Source organism: Sparassis crispa (genome assembly GCF_003851025.1).
Source record: "Sparassis crispa DNA, contig_000015F, whole genome shotgun sequence".
NCBI classification, from domain to species: domain Eukaryota; kingdom Fungi; phylum Basidiomycota; class Agaricomycetes; order Polyporales; family Sparassidaceae; genus Sparassis; species Sparassis crispa.
Genome location: NW_020939762.1, coordinates 896,413 through 915,938, shown reverse-complemented (window position 1 = coordinate 915,938; position 19,526 = coordinate 896,413). Strand labels below are relative to the sequence as shown.

General features: G+C 51.4%; 2 protein-coding genes across 2 annotated transcripts; one reads left to right on the top strand and one right to left on the bottom strand.

The window, feature by feature from the left end:
- Positions 1 to 4,590: 4,590 nt before the first annotated feature.
- Positions 4,591 to 12,604, top strand: SCP_1603250 (hypothetical protein; the record flags this gene model as incomplete). The annotated part of the gene is made up of 16 exons (XM_027764773.1): positions 4,591 to 4,748; positions 4,800 to 6,521; positions 6,572 to 7,043; positions 7,106 to 7,323; positions 7,380 to 7,443; positions 7,505 to 7,543; positions 7,597 to 7,810; positions 7,868 to 7,986; positions 8,041 to 8,424; positions 8,485 to 8,634; positions 10,861 to 11,106; positions 11,159 to 11,286; positions 11,340 to 11,651; positions 11,704 to 11,905; positions 11,961 to 12,051; positions 12,105 to 12,604. The coding sequence occupies 16 exons, from the start codon at positions 4,591 to 4,593 to the stop codon at positions 12,602 to 12,604; spliced, it is 5,019 nt and encodes a 1,672-aa protein (XP_027620574.1).
- Positions 12,605 to 12,689: 85 nt separating this feature from the next.
- SCP_1603240 (hypothetical protein) lies at positions 12,690 to 13,037 on the bottom strand (the record flags this gene model as incomplete). Its single annotated transcript, XM_027764772.1, has 1 exon — positions 12,690 to 13,037. The coding sequence occupies one exon, from the start codon at positions 13,035 to 13,037 to the stop codon at positions 12,690 to 12,692; it is 348 nt and encodes a 115-aa protein (XP_027620573.1).
- Between the last annotated feature and the right edge of the window lie 6,489 nt (positions 13,038 to 19,526).

The window sequence follows — 19,526 nt, the reverse complement described above, 5'->3', positions numbered from 1 at the left end:
CTGCGGTCATCTTGACTCGACTGTGCTGTGAATGTGCACTTTCGGCGATCCGAACCTCTCGGCGGTTAGTCCGGCAGGTCTCCGACACATGCTGTTGTTGAGTCCGGGGAGAGAAGGGGAGAGAAGGAGCACCATGGTGTAGGCACAAAGAGCACTGGTCCAAGCACGCCAAAATGGCCCGGTGCACTGGCGTACGTTGGCAGTGCGTGACGTAGAATATAGTACGTTCTTGCACCGGAGGGCTCTAGGCCTACATGTCCTGCGCAATCCACGCGCGGAAGGGCTGGTCTTAAGAGAGTCCTTTGTTGCTAAGTCTTATGCTCACGATCGATTCTTTGTCTCATTGTCACTTAAAAGCTAGAGGCATCTTACGGGTCCTGCATTCCCCTTCGTATCCCAGTGTACTGAAACTCTGATGTCAGCATCTCCTGTCTCGCGCTCGAGAGACACCCTATGGGGCGTGCGATTCCCTTCTGCCAGGGGATCAGGCACAAGTCATTGCGAACTCCCAGCCTTCAGACTGTACAATGAGGGATCAGAGGCAATGTTCACGTTGAGAAGACGATTCTCTCCTGTGGGCACTACAGTGCAGGGGCAGCCTCTTTCTCGCCTTACACCCACATTACAGGAAGTGCGTGTTTATTCATTTTCCTTGCACGCATAAGCGCACAACTATTGACATGATTAGCAGGGAAGTACCGCAGTGCAGCTAACTCAACGTGATTTGAGCTTCGTCAGTTGTCAGGCGTCGGCATTGAAACCGCAAGACGCAATCAACAGTGCCCCTGCAAGAAAGCGCAGTATCTCGCAAGTATGTCTACAAGATCATCGTTTGAAGTATTATGCGAGTAATGTCATTGTACAACGCAGGTGATAGTTGATGGGGGCCAAACTTCAGGCAGTGCGACAGGAGCCTCCGCTGAGGTTCAAGCGGCTGTCCAGGTGCGGGTCGCTTACTGTCATGTTGGCAATTGCTGACATATCCTACGTATTACTTTCTAGTTCCTTGCACCTCAAAAAAAGAAAGTGAAGAACGACAGTCACTATGCTTTCTGGTACCGCAGCTCCGGTAGCGAACCCTTAGAGACTCCCCAGTGGCTCCATCCCCGCATCGAGATTCATGAGGGAGCCCTCTACATACACCACATCCAGCTACACACAGGTCAGTCTAAAGATGAGCCAGTCGTATAGATTTGGATCTACCGGAAGGGAGCGGATGGGGTTCTCGGTTGGCAAAGTATCGTTCAAATGCATGAACAAAGGCATCCAATTCTGCAGCATCTTCTGCTGTCCTTCACTGCGAGCGGTGATCCTACGTGGGTGGGGCCAAGCACCGCCAGGCGCGCTAGACCTTTGCCAAAGATCTACTCCTCGACGTAATACCCTTATCTAGTTCAGTCTACTTTCGATCTCTGTGTGTCTCATATACGTAGACCCATTACAATTTGCAGACGTCAATTTGTCCCACTTGATGTTGTCATTCGGCCCGTGTTCTGATAATATGCTATTACATCAGAATAAGCTATCCCCAGGCCCGTCTATCCTGGACGCTCCCAATCATGTTCTCTTTGTTATCCCCCGTCGTTGCGATCTCCCTCACGAGCGCTTTCCTGTCAAGTGTGTGTACTCAGTTCCCTCACTATACATGCGCTCCTTCGCTTCCATTTGGTTCATACCAATGTCATCGTCATCCTCAAGAGGTGTCAGAGTAATTGGTCTAGTATATAGCACACAGGTAACTGTATTTCCTCAGCATTCGACTTTTTCATATTGCTATCCTTGTCTACATCAAATAGTTCCAATGCGCTTTAAGAAAGCCATTCTCTCGAATGAATGGTATAACCATCATTGCTATAACCGCTACGACTAGACAGGTGCCTATTGCACTGATTGTCAGAGCTAACCGCGAGTACGAGCATGCATTACGACAAGGACCATCTTTGTCTAAGGCAATGGTCAATACTAGACAGAAAAAAAGCCCGGGCTACTTACTCTGCGGTGTGAATTCCTTGACAGCTGCTAGCTCGTTGACTAGATTATTGTCCATATATGGCAGAGACGCATGTTAGTATGGCCTTGGGCGAAAATATAAACGTATACCTTACCAATTTCTGCTTCCCAGAGGTAAACGGCAGTCGGCCCTGTGTTTGCGGTTGCAGTCGCAATCCGGAAGATATCACGCGCTGAGTTGCAGTGAATCTGATTGAAATGCCAGTCATACGGATTCCTCTTTGCATAAACAAGCTTACTGCCAACGCTTGGACTGGGCGTTCTGATGGTCAAGGCAATTGGTACTCAGACTAGTCACGAGTGATATGCTACTTCACCTTCATGAGGGAGTGTCTGTATCCTGTCGCCGTTCACGAGGTCCCAGATCTTCACATCACCGAAAACACTTCCACAGATAAGTGCTGAACCACCATGAAGGAAGGAAACCGGTAACGGAGAGCACCACGTCGGACCTCTTGTCCGGAATCTATTGGAATATATCCCAGCTGGGATACTGCAGACGTAGAACTCGTGGCGCAGATTTGAGAAGGCTAATTGCGAGCTATCGGGTGAAACACTAGCAGTGCAACTAGGGGGGATCAGTCTAGCATCTCCAGTGCTGGGAAACAATTATACCAGCATTCAATTGCAACGGTCCAGAGCGGATTAATTGTATCCGGATTCCAGCAACTGTGCAGTGGCAGAATGGGTATGAGAAATGAAAGACGGACCGTAAGACCTTACATAACTCCATGGTGCAAGTATGCGACTAGGAGCAGCGGCTCCGATGAATCAGCGAGCCAATGGAGCGATGTGACAATAATTTCCTGGTGACTTCTTGCGAGCATGAGTGGGGGATTAGGGAGCGTTATTTTCTCCTTCCAGGAGAACTCCCACTTTGCAACTGGTGTCGGGGTCGTCATCTATCGCCATTCACCTATGCCAGAATCTCACCTCGCTCGACCCAAACTTTGCATTCATTATGCGCCGCAGATGCTAGGATGTTCAATTCGTCACGAAATGACAGGCATTCGACAGGTTTGGAATGGGCGGAGAAGCCCGAGATAGTCCACAGATCCTGGGATAGCAGAAGTTTCACGCTTGCAATCAGTCTTCTGCATAGAGAGCATTACCAACTTTTTCAAACGCCATAGAAACCAATGTTCCATCACTGTATCCACAAATAAGCTGATCGGAGGTGTGCAGCCAAGCCAAAGAGAAGAGTGGTGCATCTGCAGTGATCGTTCGGAGTGGCTCAAGATCCCCAGTGGACACAGGCCATATTATCAGCTTCCCATCGTCCCCGCCGCTAGCAACATATAGCCCATCGGGACTGAAAGCCACAACATTGATTGGACCGTCGTGTTCTGCTGCGAATGCTGCTTTGCGCTTGTACTGGAGAGGCATCCCTCTCAGAGTCAGCTGATCTAGGACGCGCTTGGTCAAACACGCGCTTCACGTAGACGCGTCTCAACCGTATATTCTTACCTGATTCCTGAGACAAGATTAAGCTTGAGCGAAACTGCGGCTGGTGCTTTGTGTCGTGGACATTTCTTCTGGAGCGATGGCAAGGACCTATTACGCGTGTTTACCGACAGACCTATGCGCAAGCGCGAGGAAGCGTGCCCCCATGCGTCTGTCTGTTCCCCCATTGTCCATCCATTGTTCGTTCATTTGCGCCCATCCATTGTCAGTTCATTTGCGTCCGTCCATTGTCCGTTCATTTGTGTCCACCCATTGTCTCTTCGTTTGTGCTGTGCAGACGACTCACAAATCAAATGCATCCGAATTCCTTTGTTTCCTCATGCACGGAAGCCTTTAGAGTGATGGTACGTCTCTTCTCTTGTTCAACCATTTACAACTGTCTGAGGCCCCTCGATATTTACCTTAGGCTGGTTAGGCTCAATCCCTCTGAAACACACACTAGTACTATACACAAATCTGCTGTGGTCCTATGGCGAGCTTGTCGACGGGGCAGGGAAGCCGTCAGGCAACCCAGCGTCTCCGGAGAGCACAAACTTTTCCCGGAGTGACATCACAGTCTTCGAGAAGCAACGGGCGGGGCGGCGCTGCCGGGTGAATACGCCCATCTCCTTCGATGATGACGTTACGTGACTTATTGCGGTTCTCTTATACAGACGGGGATATCGACGTGGCAATAGATCTCCCAAGTTCAAAGACGCTCCGGGCACTGACCGTCGAAAGCGTTTGCACTCCCCGGAAGCGGTAGTTTCACAAAAGACTTCACATCTGGACACCCGCACTGTTGCGTGCATTCGTACACCTTGTTCTCTTTCCTAAGTCTGATTTGGTTGCCAGTCCTCCATATAGAGCTGAAACCAAGGACCCAAGAAAGCGAGAACATTCTCCACCTATCGACACATCAGATAAGAAATTTAAGGTAGATCTCGAGCTTATCGGTAGCCAGTACGTATCAAAGGTTTTCAGAAGACTCGAGATGGCGCTGACTTTGTTACAGAATTCCGAAGACCAGGCGTCCGAAACGTAGTCCACGAAATGTATACGCACCTTCCAGGCATGTCAATTTGGTGGGCCAGTCGTATATTTTCTTATTGCTCCATCTGCAGACTACGATCAGCAATGTCATGGCCGCTCCCTGCTGGTCGTTCCGTTGCACTACAGTCAGCTGACTTTGAATTTCGGTACCATCTTTTTGGTCCGAATGGCGAACCGAGCATCTCAGACATTCCTGGGGGTTCTCATGATGATCTGCAGCCGGCAGGGATGGCGGCGGCTGAGTGCGTTCTTCACGTTACCGCGCGTAAAATCTTATTCACATCGTAACGTAGACACCAGGTGATTGACAGTGCGGCCAATCCAACGGTCACCACCATGGGATCAATCAACTCCAACGTCGACGGAACTGTCTCCATCGCGGGTGTCGTCGATGCCAACGCTGCCGACGCTGACATCGTAGATGGCAGCGTGACCGTCATAGCCACTGTCGACGACAAGAATACCGTCACCAACGTTAGTCCTGACACCGACACAGTCATCGACCTCAGTCGTGATGCCGTCGATGGCCGGGACCAAGCGCCCACTCGCTGCATGCAGGCCGAATATGTGCCCCCTTCGCATGACGAGTTGTCTTCGGCACCGTTGCCTCAATCTTCAGCCATTGACACAGAGTACAAGCCGTCAACCGCGCTCGAAACACAATTGACACCATCTCCGAGTTCCTACGGAGACGGTAGATTACTCGAACGTGGTATACCCTCTCATCCGGTGACAGCGCCTCTTTCTGGGCAGTTCGGAGAGGCGAATCAGTTTCCTGACCAGTCCATTGTTGGTTCACTGCCCCAGAATCAGGACTTGTCCGGTGATATGCCTCCTATGACGTTGTCGCTTGAAGCGAAGTTCCCCATGCACCAACCCAGTCGTCCAACTCTTGGAGAGGAAAATAACGCACCTCAGAGCTCTCAGGTGGGATTCGCCATGTCAAATGACCCCGGTGAACTTTGTACACGATATGCACCGACCTTCGCGAGGAGCACCCGCGAGTCAGAAATCCAACCTTCTTCTCCTTCGTGTTCATTTCCTCCAGCGCCGCAGCTGAAGGGCGATGCCGATCCGTCTGGAGGGTCTCGAATGTTTAGAGATTCAATGACATCAACTCTTCCCAAATCTGAGGTTGGACCGTCATCTGCCTCCCCTCCGTGGACACCTCCCCTTGTTCCGGACACAGGAACGTCTCTCCTATGGCCTACGCTACCTGGTGACCCAGTCGATCGGGGGGACATGTCCCATGGAACGGAGTCTGACCCCCGTGTCTCGCTTACACACGTACTGGGAGAGGAACTTCGGTCGGTCCCAGCCCCAGGCAAGGAACCACGATTCCCCCCATTTAGTGATCCTTCGGAGATCCCTAAGCCTCTACGTAGCGACATGCCGTCTTCTTTGGGTGTGGACGAAGAACTGCCGTTAATATCCTTTGATGAGCCGGCAGCTGCAGGCAAGGGGCCACGATTTCCTCCATTTAGCGAGACTTTGGAGATTTCTAAGCCTCTGCGTAGCGACGTGTCATATACCTTGGACGTGGACGATGGACTGCCGTTAATATCCTTTGACGAGCCGGTCATAGAGCTGCCCATCGCAAACGAGCGGTCATTGACATCGGAAGGCGGAGGGTTTCAACCGGGTATTTCTGAAACTCGATCACCCACCGTCGAGTCCTGTTATCAAGATGATAGGTCCAAAACCCCGGCCTGGACTGGTTTGCGCGGTCAACTGCTTGCGCTCTCTCTCGAGCTAAACGGCGTACTGCCCAAGTGGACTCATGCGAGCAAATCTCCTCCCCGTTCACCAACCGTTGACGTACAGAATGATTCAAGTCCAGGTGACGACGGAGAGTCTAGTGTACTATGTGATCCGCTCACGAAACGAACTGTAAAATACTCGGACGACGTGACACTTTCACAAAATACTTATGAAAGTATGCTGACAAGGTCACCATTCAATGGGTTGGACTCGTGGGAGCCATATGGTGGCATGCAGGAGTCTCAGATTACAAGGTGCATGACATCTGCTATCACTTTGAGCCGTATATCTGATTATCTATCAGTATCGAAGAAGGTGCACTGTTGAACGGAATCACTAATGAAGCAGACTTCCCATCCTGGGCTGGACTCTGTGATCATGTGGGATTCACGAGTAACGTGGATGATGTTGAGATGGACGATGTCAAGATGCACGACAAGCATACCTCGAACAGCGACATAATGGTACAAGACGTCATTGATGCAAAAGCACTGCACAAGCAATACAAACCGGTGGGCTTGAATCCCTGGACTGGTGGAGATCTTCCGGCCCACATGAATGATGCTATGGAGTACCGAAATTCCGTTTCAGTCACCAGCGAGCGCGCATATCATTCTTCGTCTGCGTTAGTGGATGTCTCGGCATGGAATGGAATCGTTCTTCACACAGCTTTCCAGCAACATACTCAGTGTCGAGCACAAAAACATTTTAATGGTGAATTTCCTAGCTGGATAGGGATCGGTAATTGGCTTAAAACTGATGCCTTACCTCGACTGGTGCGTGTTCCGCTTCCATGTGTCTAAGCGCCTAATATTCATAACCTGAATTTAATATTCAGGTCGATAATACATCCGATGTGCACATCAGTTTTCCAGAGTGGAATGGATTTGACAGCCAGGTGCAGGTTTCAAGCAGAGAGACCTGTCCGGATAACGAAGTTTCATATCAACACCGCCGTCAAAGTGGGGGTATAGCCATTCACCCGCAGATGGGGTTTACACCTGAAGTTGCGATATCTACATCTCGGCAATGTGAGGAGAGCGACGGCTATATTCGGTGTGCAAATGCGTCTGTTTAATACCGCTCTTCCACTTCTAACAGAGGCAGTCCAGCCCTCCTTCACCGAAAGATATCGAGATGAAAGATGCTGCAGTACCTGAGGACGATGGTTCAGACGTGCGTTAACCGAGCTTATTGAGTATCCAACCAATATTTATGACCTCTCCTCATGTCATAGGGGACAGCGCAGAGAACCGCGGAGCAACGTGACAGCAACGTACGTATAATACATTCTCCCTTATCACTGCCTCAGGAGATATCAATTTGCAGCACCAGAGTGGAACGGCTCACGTAGACGACATCCTGCGGGAAATGCAGCAGATGGAAGGACGTATCACCACGAGGATGAATGCGGCGGTGAACGCAGCGCTGTCCCAAAGCTATCCACCGCCGTTCATCTTCCCTGGGCTCTCGGGTGCCACTCCGTCTGTCGGCGCTGGGCAAGGTTCGGAATCTCAATCTCAGGCCGCAAGTAGTCGACATTGTGAGCGCCCGATGACGTACTTCAAGTATGTATGATCGCTGATACTCCATCTATCAGACTTTCAACAGGCCAGTGCCGCCCCGGCTGCCTCGTATAAGGCACGAAAGCTTATCAAAGGATTGAAGCTCGGGGGACGAGTTTCTGAACACAAACCTGTACAGACCAACATCCTCAAGGTTCGCGACTGTCGCTTATCGGGTCATAGAATGGGCATAACAACCTTTTGACAGAACGATGTGCGTGAATTCGCGATGCGTATTTTAGATCGTGAAAATGCGGAATCCCCATTCCCTGACCCTCCAACCAAGACCGAATTGGAGGACTTTGGCGAAACCGGAATCGGAGGACCTACGGTCGATGATTTCCGCATAGATTTCATCGGCAGTAGGAAATCACGATGGAATCTACTCGCAGCTGAAATCTTCGCTGATGAGTTCCTCGCTTGCTCGTGGTACAGTTGTGAAGATATCGAGACAATCCGCGATGCATTCATTGTGCACCTTAAACAACTAAAGAATCAATACGAAGACTTGCGTGACCGAAAAGGTGAAGACCCTAGCTCCAAGAAGTTAGAGCGACAGAGCAAGAGCGATCGCAACAGGCGGCGGATCACGGTATGCTACAAGCGCTGATTCTCTGTTACAGTGTGACTGACAGTGATCCTGCATCAATAGTTGCACGAACGTCGTGTGGATGCATGTTATAATCATCCAGATCTTGCAAGGTTCATTGACGTCCTTGAATTTATGGGCAAGGATGGCATGAGTGGCGATGAATCCGACCATTGTGGAGGGCACCGCGGAGGTCAACGACGATACACTATTGTCAGTGAAGAATGGAGAAATCAGAGCTTGGTCACTTGGCTGCACGTTATGGATCTCCTACATCTGGGCGGAAGGTTTACTGCGGGTGGCAAGGCGAGTCGCGGCAACTGGCCTCGAGTACGCAGGCCTTCCTTGCGCAAGATTGACCCAGGAAACCCGGTTGCTGGGCTCCCGGTGAATTTTTACAACCATAATTGGCTGAAAACACTTCGACCACAGCAGATTCAACAATTGAACATACAACCTACCGTGGATCTGGCTCACACTGAGGCCTCACTCCGGTACGAATATTCTCTCAGCACTTCTGGGTCGCATCTGACGAGGTCTTCAGTACTGCTGCTCGGTACATTTACGTTAGTGGGCCTGAGTGTACTCCGTTGGACGAGGACGCCCTCGATCTTGATCGGCTCGTGGAGAGGATTAGGAATGCCATATGAGCGGTGTACTTTTGTAGCGGTTACGGTGGTTACGAGTTTTCACTTTCACTTTCACCACGATGCTGCGCATTGTGATCAGATCATCATTGTACTGCATCTATCTATCTATACTTATACTACAGAAGATAAGAAGAAGCGGGAAAGAATCCGGTGGAGACCGTCAACGTTTCAACCGTAACGCGTCTCCGGACTTCCTTTCCGCCTGGTTTGGGCTAGTAAGACCCCTTTGTAGAAAGAGACTAGTCTCATACTAAGAACCGTCCGCGTTTCAAATTAAAAGCCCATGCAGTGAGCCCAACAGCTAAATGTTTGAGATTAGAGGTCTCCTCTTGAAAATCGTAGAGTTTCAGGGTATGGACACGAGAATATACAACGTCGGAATCCAAGCGAAGACCACCCGACACCGATATCTCAAGTAACTCCAGGGATTTGGCGAAATTCTTGAGGGCGCTCCCGGGCAGGCTGCAGTGGGGAGGGTGGTAGAATGAGTCAGACAATATGTGGTCGGCTGCTAACAGCCTGAATGACCTCTCACCGACAGTGCCGAGGTGGATATGCTGGAGGTGTGGCAAGGAGGGGGAACACATTCGGCGCAGCATTTGAGCAAAAGCACAAAACAGCAGAAACTCAGTTCTCCGCAGTAGTCATATTTGACAGATACTGGGTGGGCTGTATGTAAGCATGCCGGCATGTCTGTGTAAATCGTACAGCATCGACGGAGAAAAGTGTCTTGGCGAGGACATCATCGCTGAGAGACAAAAGATTATTGAGGTGGGAAACCCACGGATTGTTCGAGGCACTTACAGGTCGTTATGCACTTCGGCAAGTAAGAAATGAGTAGTCCAACCCAGCCTACGAGTTAGTGAATACTGAAATCCGACAGCGAGCTTCGAACTCCTCAGACACGATGACTCTTGTACTGAAATTATGCTATCCTGTGGCCCAGTGTGCTTGAGACGAAGAGCGCGATCTGACCATGAGAAAGCGAGGAAACGAGCAGATTTATGTATTTGATCCACTGGATCAAATACATAAATCTGTTCTGGCACATGCACGAGGCTACTGTAATTGGTGGTGAACTCCGAGCGATCTGTCGACGGTCCTGCGGCCCAAGAGTCGATAGGCACGTCCTCCCCCTCGGCCTTCGTCCCTCGACGCGCCTCCCCCGCCACCTCCACGCATCCTTGAGGAGCACCTAGCAAACGCAAGTGCACCGCCAGGGACTCCCTGGAAGGCGCGAATCTGCGACACGGACAAGGCGGGATTCGCGTCAGTCTCTGACCGGTGACGCATCTCGTACGCTCGTACGTTGCCACCCCGTCCCTGCACTGCGCCCGCGCCCGCCGGCCCTACTCTTCGCGGCTGCTGGGACTGCTGCTCCCAGCTTCACGCCCCTTCATCTTGAGGGAGGAATCGATCAAGAACGCGAGCACTGCATCAAAACGGCGGCGAATACGTCTCCCCGGTGTGGCTTCTCTTCTCGACGCAAGAAGCTCGAGCCCGAGAAGCCCAGAAAGGACAGCATCTGCTGCATATGGACGTACACGTGGAGGCACGACGCGTCAACAACAAAACACGTCAACAACAAAACGCGTCAACAAAAGAGATGCGTCAACAACGCACAACAAAATTTTTTGGCGGCTTACCGTAAATTCACCCGCCGACCCTTTCCCACCCCCCACCTCTCAACTGTCCCCTGCGCGAGCTGTCTCATCGCTCCGCTGCTGCGCTTCCTCTGTGCTAGTCTTGAGATCTCCTCGCCGTTCGGTGCGTTGCTCTCTTATCTCAGGAAGAGCACCATCTCATGGGTTTGAAGGAGACCCATATCGCCCATGGGGTGGTGCTCCGCCCACCTTTCCTATCTGCCACATGTACAGAGGCCTTGCGGGCGGTAGGTAGCGCGAGCTCAAAGGAGACCTCTATCGCTCGCGCTGCCTGCGGCCTGCTCTCTGTCGCCGGCTTTTGCCTCGGAATTGGCCAGCATGATGGGCTCCAATGTTGCACAGGCCCCAGCAACGCCGCCATGCCTTTGACGGTACGCCTGCTCACTCGCCCGCTTCTTTCATCGCGCTGACGCTCTTGCGAAGGGTGGTTTGGACTATCGAGGGGAGGTGTTCATGAGAGAGCGTTTGGAGGCAGTCTGGAAGGCGGAAGTGGGCAGGACCGAGGGGCCGGACCACGCTACTCCTGTTATTGTTGTGCGGGGCCCAAACAGGTATGCCCCTTCACTTTTTGAACATAACGTAGCCTTGCTGATCTTGGTTGCAGCCTGAGTGACGGCTCTTGTGCACGGGATATATCCAACACAACCCCTGCTGCTCGTGAATGCGCAGATTCAGAAACCAACCTCGATGCCACCCTCGGGGGAGTCGGCCCTTGCCGCACTGCACGCCGACGAGATTACGTTGGGAAGAGGGATGTTACTCGCGCTGTGGCTCGTGCCAACAAGAAAAAGGAAAGTGGCATGCGCGTGCAGAGTACGACCTCCCTGGCTCAGAGGAAGATGCCCGGAGGTTACATCGGGAGCCGCGTCAAATCAGAGCGCCCACTCCGGCCAGAAGTCATCGAGTGCGCCAATGGGTAAGTGCCAATTCCAGTGCATTTCATACAACCGAGCTCAAACTGGAGGTAGCATGGCTGCATACATCTGTGACTCTGAAGGGCGGCTCGTCATCTACCGCTCCTTCACAGGGCCGGCCACCTTCCACGCCAACTCTGTGGCAATAGCCGCTGTAGAGTATTTGCAACAGAGTGGCATCAAGCCGACGTATTCCGGCTCCAGTCGGGGAAACTTCCTCCAGTATTATTTCACCTTGCACCGGGACAATCAGGTGGTGAGCGCTCTCCGTTCCGAATGTGAGCCTCCAGAAGTTGACCATAGCGAGACAGAGGCCTCGCATGTCTCTTTACTACCTCAAGCACATCGACGTGGTGCACGAGCTTGGAAAACTCCTGCAGCCAGTGATCGCACTCGTAAACGGTGGGCCTAAACCATACATCTGTACACATAACCTCACATAGAAGTCGACATAGGTATATTCAAGTCTCAATTTCCTGCTCTATATGCGCATTACGCGGCCACTCTCGACTACGTTCTGCGGCAGGATGTGGGCTTGGAGGCCCTATTCTGCCCTTTTACTTCATTTGCCTTCAACGTCGGCGCTGTGGTCACTTTGCCTCACCTCGACTCCACCAACTATGGCCCTGGCTTGTGCTGTATTATGCCATACGGAACCTTCGATCCTTCGCAAGATTGCCGAATTGGCATTGCAGAACTTGGTTATGAGATCGAGGTGGGCCCCGGCGTGCCCGTGTTCATCCCATCGGCCTTGTTTACCCACTACAATACCCTTCTCATCTCCAAGGGGATGCGAGGTTCTCTTGTGTTTTGGACCGGTGGCTCGATTTTTCAGTGGGTTGAACTGGGTGGTCGGATGGTCTCTGACCTTTCAGAAGCTGAGCGTGAGGCGTACGTCAATGGTGCAGCCGCTCGAATCTTAGCTGCTCTTGCGAGGTTCCCTATGCATATGTAGGGACACGGTGTATATTAAAAAGACTTTAATATGCTTTCGACACAGCCAGAATTAATTACGAGACCTCTGCCTACTCGTAATGACTCTACTGTATGCTAGGTGTACTTGCAAACAGATCAAGACGTTGCAAGATTGGTTGCCAGCAGAGCGCTGTCACCTGTTTCTTCGCCTCCGTCTTCTCCTCATGCGCGGTTGGTTGACTCAGCTCCACAAGACTCGGGGTAAATGTCGCACTTTCAATGGGGTTGTGCTCAAAAAAATGTGACATGATTCTGTCATCCCGATGGGTGCCCCAACCAACGCCAAAATCGTCTAGGGACTCGCCAGTAAGGTCATCAATTGGCTCTAAGAATTGCTCGAGCCCACGTGAGCCTTCCTGGACCATCCCAAAGGCGAACATATCCCGTGGGCTTCCGGGACGAGAATCCTGCATTGAGATGTGATGTTCGACGAAGGGTGATGTTGAGTTATTGCGAGGGCGTACTATCGTCGAGTCTATTGTGCAGGTTACGCCATGGCTTGGTTCCCACGCGGTGCGCGCAAAGTAACGAACGAATACCGGGTAAGCGTGCGCATCCCGTCCAACTGCCAGCAAGTCCACCAAGCTACCCCGCGCTCAGCACAAGAACTAAGTATGCGGCGAGAATGCGCGCGAGGGACAAATGCAGACGGCGAGGTTAACTGTCTGATATGTAAGCTCGAACATCGCACACTGTTTGACGTGCTGGATTAAACTTCCTCTTGATCCAGCTCGGTCTCGCCCGATGGAAACTTTCTATCCATCTCTCGCTCGGCGCGGTCGAAGGCTTTGACCGGGCTTCAAGCTTTCTAGTGAGCTCTGCCACGCGATCGCGTGACCGCTCTGCACGTGTCCACTACTTGTCTGACCGGGTCCGACCGTGTGTCCGACCATGTCAGTTAGGACCACCACCTGGGCCAAATGTCGGGGCAGATAAAGCAGTGTGGATATCGTCCACAGCTTGGTAAGAGAACACGACTGCTAGGCGTGTGCTGAGACGTGGTGGACTGTCATCTGCGCCATACGTCGGCGCAGGTAAAGCAGCTGCAGTGATCCCTGAGATCTGACGTAGCAAGTTAGACCTGTCTGTCATCCTCGAGTCGGGCACAACCGCACCAGTATACATGCATATGTAAGCCTCTCGCTAGTATGTCTCCTTCTCTTCTCGTCTTATATAGGGCCCTGCACCTGTGGTGTCGCTTTTTTCTCGATCAATCATTTACGAAGCTTGGCTTCTCCTCAGGCCACGCGTTCATCTACAACATTCAACCTCGACGTCTACGCGCCCTCTGCATTGGCTGCCTGCACCGCTATCTTCATCATCGCGCGCTACGTGCATAGCCTGTGGTACGATCTCCTATGGCAAGATCGTGGGGTTCGCCGCCATGCTCAGTTTAAAAAAGCGCATCGCACCTCTCGTAGGTTTGGCGTCGCCGTGTTCAGTATAAAATTGACATCGGCAAAGGAGATGGCGCGACCTAGAACCAATGTGGTCCCCGGCGCGACGAGAGGCTGGTCACCGAATTCACCAATAACAGCCTGGCTCTGCTGTGATATCGGACAAATTGGTCCTGTTGTTTTTGTTCATCCCCTATGGTGTAAGAAACAAACCCGTGTGTTTAGCATGAGCCATTGGTATTCTTGTCGTTTGGTAAGTCCCTGTCTCAGGAACAGCGCTATGCAGTGGGTTTGAAGGAGACCCATAGCGCCCACTGGTTGGCGCTTTTCCTGACGTAAGTCAACACTTCTAAGTTCGATGCCTTGCGGCGTGTCTCCTGGTGCATATCTCCATTGTGAGTGCGGTCGCTCCAAGGACAGTAATGTCTTAGGCTGTGTTTACCCTTTTATCGGCTCTATACCCTCGGACTCAAGCATCACCATTCGTCTCCCGACAGAAACTATGTGAGCGTGAGGTTGCTGGTGCCAGTTCAAGATGCCTCGAGAGGTAGTCTCATACGCCTGACTATCAGCGCTAATCTCAGCTCCCAATCTCTCGGCAGATCCTCTTGCTTATGAACGGATGGCATTGACTCTGACACTTCGGTATGAGACTAACGAAATGAGGTCGGCCAGACGCGTGAGACATGACGCAACGTGGATTCGCTGTCACGCTCCCCCTTACTCACACCTCCACCATGAGTTAGTCCCACAGGTGAGTGTGTTGTGTCTCCTTCTATCTCCCTTTCTATGCTGACTTCACTCCCAGTGATATGGTACGCCTATTTTTGTTTCTTCTACTCGTCCTGATATTCCACTAGTCCCGTCTGCTCTCGATTCGAGAGAAGGACATTAATTAACATCTCTACAACAATTGCTCGGATGACGGCCCATCTACCTCTTCGCAAAGCAGGTTCATCGGCTCTCTGAGTACTAGAGGCCAACCCAAACTCCAACCGCCCGGTACCTCACCCTTCAATTCCCTGCAGAACACTTATCGCCCTTTGTTCTCTTCACCCACCCCGCCTTTCCGGACCTCAAGTGCGGAAGCTCCAAACGTCCAGAAGAGGAGACAGACAGACAGCTCTCCCATGTCCACGGAGAAGCCCGAGAAGCATACAAGACCCAGTGCTTCTTCACGCCTCCATTCTGCCGCTCCCTTGGCAGACAGACGGCGCCCATCTACTTTCGATGAATTCGTCGGCAGTCTCATCCTCTTGGCGCTGGCTCTTTACTCTTGCACTTGCTTGACTGGGGAACAGTCGGCAATGTCATCTTCTGGGGTCCACCAGGGTGCGTTTAGGCATCTTCGCAGTCACGACCCGCTGAACTCTCTCGTGATAGGTGTGGGAAGACGACCCTTACCAGGTTGCTAGTCAAGCGTACAGACTCCAGTTGCATCCTGCCGCGCGAAACAAAATGAGGGAGACAATGCGTTTAGAATGCAGATGTCGCTGCCATGAATGAGATTGACTCGTCTACTTGAGCCGTATACGCATCGGCACTCATATCGTCAATTTCCGAATCGGGACATATGCATCACGTCATTTAACAGACTAAGGAATGTACAAAGAAGAGGTAATGGACGAAGAAGAGGCGATGTTTGGACAAAGAAGAGGCAAGGACAAAGAAGAGGCGATGGACAAAGAATAGGCGATGGGCAAAGAATAGGCGATGGACAAAGAAGAGGGAGGTATTAATACAGGAACATGTTGTCCCTCCCGGCACGCCGCTTCGAAACACTACATATATCCGACTCGATCTAGCAGATTCCGACGCATTCTGAGTGACTTGACAACTATTCGACCATGCCCCTCCAATATAGATCCACCTTGACTCTACCTAGAGAGCACGGTGATGCTATTGACTGTCTTGCATTGAGCCCAGATGGGTTGTACATCGCCAGTGGAAGCACCGACAAGCGGCTGGCTATCTGGTCTCTTTCTTCTGGCCAAGCCCTTCATTGCCTTGTGACTCGTTCCGCCGTATTGTCTCTACTCTGGGCAATTGGTGCCTCACGTATCATCTGCGGCACTGCCGATGGTACTTTGATCACAATTACTTTTGATGAGGTGAGCGCAGCTCTGACTTTGATTTCGTCTTCTCCGCGATAATTGACGCTTATACAGACGAATGTCAATATTTCCAGCTAAGAAGTTGTTACCGCTGAAGGACTTCAAGCGCCGTCTCAACATTCAAGGGACACATCATCACAGTATCTTGGCCAATCTCAAGGTGAGTCTCCGCGATGTGAACAACACTAATGCTGATGGGAGTGAAGAGAATCACCCGAAAGGTTCTTCTAATCCAGGTAGATCCGCATATGGAACATGCATTGTTAGACAGTGCTCTGGACGCGTATTCGGATATATGCGAGCAGACAAATATTTGCTTGAAAGTGAGAGTTCCCCATCCAAGCTGCGTATGGGCATTCACGTTGCAGCAGACACTCAGCGAACTGGACCTGCAACTGCAAGAACGAATGGGGCATAGTTCTAGCTCACGTTTCTAGCTCACGTATACCTTGAATTTGATATCTGATTCCTTTGTGTCGTCGGTTGGTGATGTGATTTTAGTGGCTCAATAATGACTGGGTAGCCATCCAGCCTTGCGTTATGGCTGCACGGTGTGGCTATGTAATATTTTCCGCCTCGCGCGTCTCCTTTGTTTTATTCAGAATTTTAATCAATTGCCATCGGCACGATATTCCCATGGTAGCCCGGTCACACCGGTTAACCTTGTCTGTCACTGTCTCTGCTGCGACTTGACCTCGACTGCCGGGCGTGTGCTGAGGCTTGTGGACCATCTGGTCGACAAGTCGGCGCAGGTAAAGCAGCGTGGGCGATGGTTCTCGGCTCCGTGACGACGTCGACAGGCAGGCACTGGCACTGGGGTGTGTTGTGCTATGCTTCGTGTTGACATAGAGCGTGAATAATCGACGTTGGCAAGTACCTCCCTCCACGGATTTCTGCCGCTCATATCTCACTTTCCACAAGTTCATCTTTCCGAAACAATGCTCTGCAGCGCATCACTGATAACACCGGCTTGAAGCCGCCGTCGGTACGTGTTTCTTTCACACAGAATGGCCGGCCGGATACTGATATAGCATTTCAGCGACTCAAGTCGTGGAGGCGTGACGTCACCTCAAGATGCTCAGCGAGCATGGCGGGGACACGATCCTGCTGACGCGAGCGCCACCAGAGGAGGTGAACTCGCTGTGGAATGCCCCGCGTGCCCCCCACCCTGGACGAAATCTTCCCGAACGTTGGGAGAATGATCGTCCGGATAAGCATTAAGTACAATTGTGTTTAGCCTATTATCATCAGTCTCACTCGATCTACAGGTAATTAAATACGGATGCCAACTTCCGTCCGCTCAAAGGATCGAGGAATTGAAGATGTGGAGATAAGCCCCAGATGGGCTTACTTCTTAGAGAAGAAACACATGTTGTTGCGCATGCCGACCAGAAGGCTTAAGATGTGAGTAATTATAGTTGACGTTGATTGCATTACTGATCATTTTCTGCCAGGAAAATACGTGCATTGCAGAACACAACGCGATCGTGAAGTTGAATCTTCGCAAGGGGGGATGTCTAGCATCCGGAGTCGGCGCCATTCTTTGCGCTCGTCATGCCCTGGTGCACAAGAATAGGGTTGGAGATTTGTAAAAGGGCGAAAAATATGTTTCCTTCGCTTTTACGCGCCTTTAGTTGACTCTTTTTGATGCAGATTCTGCAACATGAGCTACTTATTCCTCTCGACACTCAGTGACACTGAATTATCCGGTGTCTTCCTATCCTGCGACATTGCATGCTCGTACTGCAAGAACTTCGAGAAACACAACCGTGAACACCGTGAAGGTCTACAGCTGGACACGGACCTGGTGGCGATGAGAATCCCAAAGAAGCATTTTCTTGTGCATAGTCCGGGATACTCGCTTTTCCCCCTCAACTTTCTGCCGGATGTCGGCCGCCTCTGCGGAGAAGTGGGCCAATCCCTTATGAATCTACCTGGCTTTAGTGCCGCAACCCTGAATAGGATGATGTTATCTAGACTGACGGGGTTGGGATCCCTGAATAGGATGATGTTATCCTATTCAGGGTCCCAACCCAGCAGGCATGATACAGCGCGGATATCTTATTGATTGGAGCCTTTCATGTTTAGTGACAGCCGAGGGGGGCTCGCGATCCCGCAAAAGTGGTGAGTATCAAATTTATCCGGAAGAAGTTTCTCAACACTGGCTTATCGCCCTTAGGGCACCTTCCAATTTATGTCACAGCGCTCGCTGAGTTGGAGGGACGAAACTCAGACGATCCAGGACGACATGGAATCGTTGCTCTGGGTCGTACTTTATTGCAGCTTGTTGTGGTTAGATCATGATCTGCCACCGCAAGCTCTGTCCAAAATGGTGGCCGACATTTTCGACCAATGTGTGATTCGTATTGGCGAGGTTAATGCTGGCAAGGGTAAATTGTTCAACCAACGCTACCGGCTGTACGCATCCAAAATTCATTTTTCGAACCCTACGATGCAACAATGGCTGGATACGGCGATGGTTTCTATTTGTCGTGTATAGTAGGCGAACCAGGGGGCGTGATGAATGCGCAGATGTGGGCCGATCCTGCGAAATTCAATGCATTCTGGCACGACTTCCTCAACATTCATGAGATATCTAACAATGGCAGAATCTCGCGAAGGCTAATCTCTGTTCGTCACCCTTCGCCTTCATCTACTACGTCATCCACGCCCGAAACTACCCGCAATAGAGTCTCACGAGTGTTATTGCCATCTCGTGTCCGTAGGCTCTCTTCATCCACCATGCTCTCCGCTAAGCACAAGCATCTGGAGCAGGTTTTTCAGATCTGTCGGGACAGCGCCAACTCAGTCCTCCACGATTGAGGCCCCGTCCGACAAAGATCAACACGACCGACTATACGAGACAAGGTCCCAAGTCGGGTAGGTGGATGAGCGTCGGCAGCAGCGCAGATCGGTTATTGGTCGGGCTTGTTCTCTGATTTCCGCGTAAGTGGTTCGCGATCCTGTTCCCAACTCTCCTCATTACCTCTTATCCGATAGTGGTCCCGTATAACCCGTGGGTGTTTTGACTTCAATTCCATTCAAGGGTCAAGATTGCCACCAGCTTGTAACTTGCAATCGCCGCCGCCGCCACCGCCGCCGTGGACTCGTCTGGCTTCTGCCACTTCTCGGTGGAGGTGGGAGGACCAATGCCTTGAGATTGGCTGGACTGTGCCCACTATAGTACGATAAAACTTGAGATAGAAAATTCTAGCTGGACTTGGTGGCAGTTGAGGCGAAGAACTTTCGCCTACTTTCCACCCTCCTTCGAATTGTGCTCATTCTTTTGTTGGTTCAGATAACGCCGTGATTTGCCTGTACACAAGTAGGTTGGCAGATAGGTTATGAGCTTAACCGCGCTTGGCTTGAAAGTCCCACCCACCGGTGACCC